Here is a 7,436-nt window from a genome sequence, read left to right on the forward strand (position 1 = left end):
TTTCATGCTTATTAGATGTTCCACATAAATAAAATTTTATGAGTTTTTAGGAAGTTAGAATAGTTCCCATTAATTCAGTTAACTATAACAATAAACCTACAGCCTTCGTATGGATTACACCGCAACATAAAGAAAACGGAAAATTCTCACAACTGGACCAATAAGCTACATCATGATAAATGGAGAAGGGACTGAAGTTATCAAGGATTTCACTTTACTTGGATCTATAATCAGTGCCCATGGAAGCAGCAGTCAGGAAATCAAACAATGTACTGCACTGGGCAAATCTGCAAAGGACCTCTTTAAAGTGTTAAAAAGCAAAGATAGCAGTTGTGGACTAAGGTGTGCGTGACCCAAGTCATGATATTCTCAATCACCTGATATGCATGTGAAAGGTGGACAATAAGTAAGGAGAACCAAAGAAAAATTAATATCTTTGAATTGTGGTACTGGCAAAGAATACTGAATATACCATGCCAGAAGGATGAACAAGTCTATCATGGAAGAAGTACAGTCAGAGTGCTCATTGGAAGCAAGAATGGATATTTGGTCTCACGTACTTTGGACCTACTATCAGCAGGGATCAGTCCCTGGAGGAGGACATCATGCTTAGTAAGGTAAAGGGTCAGAGAAAAAGAGAAAGACCCTCAACAAGATGGACTGACAAGAATGGCCACAACAATGGGCTCAAATACAGCAACGATTGTGAGGATGGCACAGGACCAGGCAGTGTTTTGTTCTGTTGTACACAGGGTCACAATAAGTTGGAAACAACTTGACGGCACCTAACAACAACATCTTCCAGTTCACCGGCTGTGTCTGCTACCCTGCCTAAATCTGCTGTTGAACCCTTCCACGAATTTTTCAGTCAATTATTGTACTTTTCAGCTCCAGAATTTATACTTGGTTCCTTTTTATTATTTCTACCTCTTTATTGACATCTTCATTTTATTTATGTATCATTTTCAAATTTCCTTCAGTTCTTTGTCTGTGTTTTCTTTGTGCTCTTTAAACATATTTAATACTGTTGTTTTAAAGTCTTTGTCTAGTAAGTGCATTATCTGGGTTTCCGCAAGGATGGTTCTGTTATTTTTCTTGTTCTGAAAGGGCCAGCCTTTTGTTTTTCTTTGTATGCCTTGTAAATGTTATTTTGTTGAAACTGGGAGATGTGAATATTATAATGTGGTGACTCTGGAAATCAGATTCTCCCCCTTCTCCAGGGTTTGCTGTTTTCTGTTTTGTTTTTAATTGTTGAAGGTTGTAGTAGTCTGTTTGTTTAATGACTCTTCCTGGACATGTGTAGACATTAAAGTTCCTTAGCTTGTGTTCACTAGTGTCTAGAGAAAGAGTTCCCTCAACACCAGGGGTGGGGATAGGGGACAACCTCCCCCAATCTTTTTAAATTGGCTCTGCTGGGGGCTGGGGTCCTCCACCACCTTAGTCAGACTTGCACCGAGCACAGGTGAAAGTGTAGGGTCTCCTCAGGTATTTTCTGAGCATGTACTTTGCCCTGGGCATGCATTTGACTTTCTCAATCTCCTCACATACACAGTGGCTTTGAAAGCCCTAAAAGTGAAAAGAAACTCTCTCCCCGGCTGCTTCTTCCAGTCCTTAACCAAACCAAAACAAACCCAGTGTTGTCGGGTCGATTCCAACTCATAGCGACCCTATAGGACAGAGTAGAACTGTCCCACAGAGTTGCTAAGGAGCACCTGGCAGATTCAAACTGCCAACCCTTTGGTTAGCAGCCGTAGCACTTAACCACTACACCACCAGGGGTTCCTCCAGTCCTTAAACACTTATCACATGCCTTAATTACATTCTTTAGCCCCAGGCAGCTACAGGTGATTATAGTCTTTAGGCATTACCCACTGCCCGTCTGCCCTGTGTGAACGCCAAGACAGGCCAAGCTGAGATAAGCACCTGCTTCCATCCTTCAGTATTCTCAGGACAGGTTAGAAACAATAAACTATAATTTGTGAATAAAGTCTACTCTGCTCCCTGCTGAGCCAGAAACCAGGCTCCCTCTCTGGGAGTGGGGGTTACCACTGCCATACAATGGCCATAGCAGGCCAAGGAGGGGATGAAACGCAGGCAAGCAGAAAACCAAGGCAAGCCTTCCTACCGTGGACAGAGAAGTTGCTTTTTCTTGACTCAACGTTCACTTAATTGCTGAAACCCTTTAACTGATTACCAAAGTTCTGAAAACTTTGGTTCTGCCAGTTTCTGCTTGTTTTGTTTTGTTTTGTTTTCTGCTGTTTTGTGGGGGGACTAGAGCACAGAGCTGCTCACGCTGCCATCTTGCTGGAGTCTCCCTTAAAATAACGTACCTTTGATAAATTTTTTTTGTTTATCAAGAAAAAGTCTTCACCTAATCTCACATTTTCTACTCATACAAGTTTGAAATAAAGGAGGAAAAATAGTCAAGGACACAGCTATGTTCCTGGAGGCAATTTTTTCCCCCCAATCTGACTTTTGCAAGGTTTTTGAACAAGCTTATTTTCATTATTAGTTGGCTTTTATTATACAAACTAACAAAAAGCAATGAAACAGATAATCTAAAATTTAATGTGATAGTGAGAACCTATTTAACCAAAATCATTTCAGTCTAGATTGTCCAATATAACGATCTCCACTTAAGACAAATTATTCTAAGAATTATACTTAAAAATAAATCTTACATAAGTAAATCCTATAAAGAAACATTTAATTTAGGCTAGAGGAGAGAAGAGTGTAGGAAATCTGTTTAAGGAAATCTTTTCCCCCAATACGTACGGCTTTTTCTCTCCATTACTAGGGAGAAAGGGTTTGCCTAGGTTTTTTTTGGCTTCTTCCATCATATGCCGACGCCTCACTTGGTTCAGATTTATGTAGCCTTCACCTTCAAAAATCCTTACAAAATGGGGATCAAAATAGCCCTGCTGGAGATCTGACATTGCTTTGGATCCCCCAGGTAGCATTTGTTTATTTTTGCTTGCAGCCTCATTAAATGCTCCTTTAAAAATAAATTAGAAATATCATAATTTTAAGCTTACTAGTAATTAAAGAACATGTAAAGGAACTTAGAAGTTTCAAAATCTGAATTGCGCCAATTATGAGTTTTGAGCAATAAAAACCTGTTTCAAAATGTTCATTTAAAGTTCGGAATTAGAATGTATTAACAATAAGACCAAAGAGGTTTTCATTAAAACATTTTACAAGGATGTTCTTTATCACCACTCCTATTTAACATTGTGCTGGAAACCCTAGCTAGAGCAATAAGGCAAGAAAAAGAAATAAAGGGCATCCGAAGTGGAAAGGAAGAAGTAATACTATCCCTATTCATAGATGATAAGATCCTACACATAGAGAACCGCAAAGATTCCACACGAAAACTACTAGAACTAACAGAAAGATTTAGCCGAGTGGCAGGATACAAGATTGACATACAAAAATCAGTTGAATTCCTATAAACCAACAAAGAGTACTTGGAAATTAGGAAAGCAATATCATTTATAATAGTCCCTAAAACGATAAAATACTTAAAAATAAATCTAACTATGGACATAAAAGACCCATACGAATAAAACTGCAAAACACTATTACAAGAAACTATGAGAGACCTGTGTAAATGGAAAAACATACCATGCTCATGGATAGGAAGACTCAACAGTGTGAAAATGTTAATTCTACCCAAAGTGATCTACAGATATAATGCAATTCCAATCTAAATATCAAAAGCATTCCTTAACTAAATGGAAAAACTAATGAACAACTTTACATGGAAAGGAAAGAGGCCCTGGATAAGCAACACATTACTGAAGAAAAAGAACAAAGTAGGAGGCCTCACACTACCTGATCTCAAAACCTACAATACAGCCATAGTAGTCAAAACATCCTGTTACTGGTACAACGACAGATATATAGGCCAATGGAACAGAAACGAGAATCCAGACATAAATACATCCACCTGTGCTCAGCTAAATTTTGACAAAGGACCAAAGTCCATTAAATGGGGAAAAGACAGTCTTCTTTACAAATGGTGCTGGCAAAACTGGCTGTCCATCCGTAAAAACAAAAGAACTAGGACCCACACCTCACACCATACACAAAAACTAACTCAAAATGGACCAAAGACCTAAATATAAAGCCAAAAACTATGAAGTTCATAGAAGAAAAAATACAATCAGCACTAAACCAAACAAAACCAAACCCAGTGCCATCGAGTCTATTCCAACTCATAGCAACCCTATAGGACAGAGTAGAGCTGCCCCATAGAGCTTCCAAAGAGCGCCTGGCGGATTTGAACTGCTGACCCTTTGGTTAGCAGCCGTAGCACTTAACTACTACGCCACCAGTGTTTCCCAATCAACACTAAAAAAAAAAAGGCCCTAAAATACATGGCATTAACAGGATACAAACCACAACCAACAATAAACAAACTCTAAAAGATAAGCAAGATAACTGGGATCTTCTAAAAATTAAACAGAAATGTGCTTCTTATTTCAAATATATGAGATCAAACGGGCAACACCTCCCCAAAAGCAAAGACAAGAAGGCAGGAAGGGACAGGAAATAATATAAACATTTTTACAATAAATCTTCCTACCACTCTCGACTACTCAGTCCCTCTTCCACAGGCACAAAGTGATATTGTTTTCCAGAGAATACTTGGGCATGTCGAAGCAAATGTTTCCCCATGTATCCTTTTTCATTTTTAATGATAGCATACAATAGAGACTATTGTGTGCCTTGTTTTTTATTTAATAGTGGTATCTTGGAGATGCTTCCACATCAGCGTATTCTTTTTTTATATTACATGGTAGTCATTGGCTAGCCACAATTCTAAGACGTTTCAAATGTTTATTTACTTCAGGTCTTTTTTATTATTTATGACTTTTCTAAAAAATCCCTCTACTACTTATTTAACATTTCATTTTCCAGGAAAGTGACCATGAATGGCCTCCTTGAATGCAAATGTAAATGCTCTTGGCATAGTGGAATGTCCCATCTAAGACAAAAAGCTAAAATCAACACATTCTGGGAGAAAACTGCCATGTACTTTTGCAGAGAAGTAAAATTACCTAGGAGGACAATGCAGGAGAACAGCTCAATAAAGTGAGCTTCCTGCTCTTATAAAATCAAGTTTTCTCTTAACTCTATCAAAATTTTATAACTTTAATCACCCTTACAACTAATGCTTTAAAATATAGACTGTTAAAAAATATCATTTAACTTAAATATTAAATCCAAAATTTCATGTAGAAAATATTCGTCCATTAGGCTGTAAAGGAAACCAAAGATACTTACGACTATGTGGTGACACATATTTATCACCAACGGTAATATATTCCATCTCACTGAAGAGGCCAATCCTCTCCATATCGGATTTTCCTCCTTCAGCTGGCATTATTGCCTCTTGGGGTGGTGGTCTCTATATTGGTAACTCCAGAAGGCTCCTTAGGGCTGCTACTTTTATGGCAAAATCTAACTTTACATTGAAAAACACAGGGATGAAAGGCTTAGGAAAAAAGAGATTAATAAATTTCAATCAAAATTACTTTCAGTCTGAGAGTTTTCACGTTCACTATAAAACAATGGCCCCAAACTATATGGGGAAAAGAATATACTCTGTGGGGCTGCGGAAGAATAATGGGATTCAAAATTATAACCATGAACCTCCCCTTGGCTCTCCATATAAAGTGCCCACAAATCACAAAGAAGTGTCTGTTGCAACGCCATTCATCTGTTAGAAATGATAAATATTGTGGTATAAATATTGCATAAACATCTTTGTTTTGAGAAGGTCAAGGTAGATTTCAAAACCCAGATTATATAAATCAGACATTTTTCCAGCTTACATAAAATGATTTAAATAAATATGAAGGTTACTACATTGTCCCTCATAATTTAATTCAAATTTAATTCAAATTTAGCTTTTCAGAATATGCAACACATATAGGTACTGCCCTTCAGTTCTTAAGTTTTTCCAAGTTTAAATGAATATAAGAAGACAATAAGTTCATTAAGGGGGTGGAGAGAGAGGAAAATTGTTTAGACAAGATAACAGCAAGAACAGCAACAAACAAAAAAACCCACAATGAATTCAAAATATTTGTTTAAGGGCAAACTAGAACTGTGTATTTTCTTTTGAAATGAATTACTTCAAAGGTGAAATATCACATTTAACATGCAACAATTTATTTAGAAAAAAATTTTTTATTAGATATATTCTAAAAGTTAAGGCCAAGGAGCTAAGAATAATTACCTCCTTCATTCTCATTCAAATGTTTATAGGCATCAACCATGAGCCCTGGCGGTACAGAAGTTAAGGGCTCAGCTAGCTACTAACCTAAAGGTCGGCTGCTGGAGTCCAGCAGCTGCTCCCTGAAAACCCTGCGGGGCTCTGTCCTGTAGGGTCTCTATGAGTCAGAATCAACTCGACAGCAATGGGTTGTAAGCTAGGCACTGGGCGTTCATTAGAGAATAAGGCAGACATTGACTTATGCCTCCAAGTTTATAATGCAATAGCTTGTAAAAACCTTTTGTCATTAATTTAGAGCAAGCATGCCTATTCAGAGCTGTGGCTTATTTGAGCATGAATCACTGCTATTGTTTGACATCAAAGGAGCAAGTAGAGATTCAATTTAATCGAAAGTATGAGAAAAAAAGAACACTTTTCCCCATCCCATCTTCCTGACCAGGTATGCTTTAAATATGTTAGTGAAGTCTGAGTCCCCAAACTGAAGTGTTTATTCTATTGGAACGTTGTTGTTGTGGGCCGAACTCATAGCAACCGTATAGGTCAGGGGAGAACTGTCCTACAGGGTTTCTCGGAGCCCTGGTGGAGCAGGGGTTAAGAGCTGGGCTGTTAACCAAAAGGTCGGCAGTGTAAATCCACCGGCCCCTCCTTGGAAACCCTATTCGGCAGTTCTACTCTGTCTTGTAGGGTCGCTACTCCATGGCAACAAGTTTCTTTTTTTTTTTTTTGGATGGGGTTTCTTAGGCTGTAATCTTCATGGGGGCGGATTCCCAAGTCTTTTCTCCCCCAGAGTGGCTGCTGGGTTGGAACCCTTCGGTTAGTAAACCAGCACTAACACCTAACCATTGAGCCACCAGGGCTCCTTTTTGGGATGTAGTACTTCCGTTCTTCGTATTTCAAAACTCCCATTCCCACTGCCCAACAACAAATGCTTTCTGTGTTTATGGAGGCTAAAGTCCTTTAAAAGGCTCACAAGGTCAGCTATCACCCAGCCTTATCTGGCACCCTGGCTGCACCTCTCATCTTTCAGTTCTTAGGTTCCCTGCACATGTTTCACTTTAGTCAGGAGGCCCAGGCGCCCACCCCTTCGCTCCCCTCAGTGAACAGGACTCCTTCAGATGGTTCAGCACGTTCATCATAATGGCAAAGCACCCTGGTAGCGCAGTGGTTAGAGCTTGGCTGCTAACCCAAAGGC

At 38.8% G+C, this 7,436-nt stretch overlaps 2 protein-coding genes across 7 annotated transcripts in view; one reads left to right on the top strand and one right to left on the bottom strand.

Moving 5' to 3' along the window:
• Positions 1–421, top strand: part of CCDC110 (coiled-coil domain containing 110) — a 41,695-nt gene extending 41,274 nt beyond the window's left edge. Inside the window, exon 8 of the mRNA XM_049866245.1 lies at positions 103–421. Within this exon, the coding sequence (XP_049722202.1) occupies positions 103–164 (62 nt within the window). The 3' untranslated portion in view covers positions 165–421. The remainder of the gene's footprint in view (positions 1–102) is intronic.
• C22H4orf47 (chromosome 22 C4orf47 homolog) overlaps positions 1–7,436 on the bottom strand; it is a 30,878-nt gene that overhangs the window by 22,459 nt on the left and 983 nt on the right. For 3 of the 6 annotated variants that reach the window (XM_049866262.1, XM_049866259.1, XM_049866263.1), the window contains exons 2-3: positions 5,290–5,470; positions 2,776–2,995 (exon numbers count right to left, since the gene is read on the bottom strand). In XM_049866262.1, coding sequence (XP_049722219.1) covers positions 2,776–2,995; positions 5,290–5,389 — 320 coding nt within the window. In that variant the 5' untranslated portion in view covers positions 5,390–5,470. Of the gene's footprint in view, positions 1–2,775; positions 2,996–5,289; positions 5,501–7,436 lie in introns of those variants that run through there. The other 3 variants (XM_049866261.1, XM_049866260.1, XM_049866264.1) reach the window with 3 other exon arrangements.

The sequence above is a fragment of the Elephas maximus genome, chromosome 22 (assembly GCF_024166365.1).
Source record: "Elephas maximus indicus isolate mEleMax1 chromosome 22, mEleMax1 primary haplotype, whole genome shotgun sequence".
Lineage (NCBI taxonomy): Eukaryota > Metazoa > Chordata > Mammalia > Proboscidea > Elephantidae > Elephas > Elephas maximus.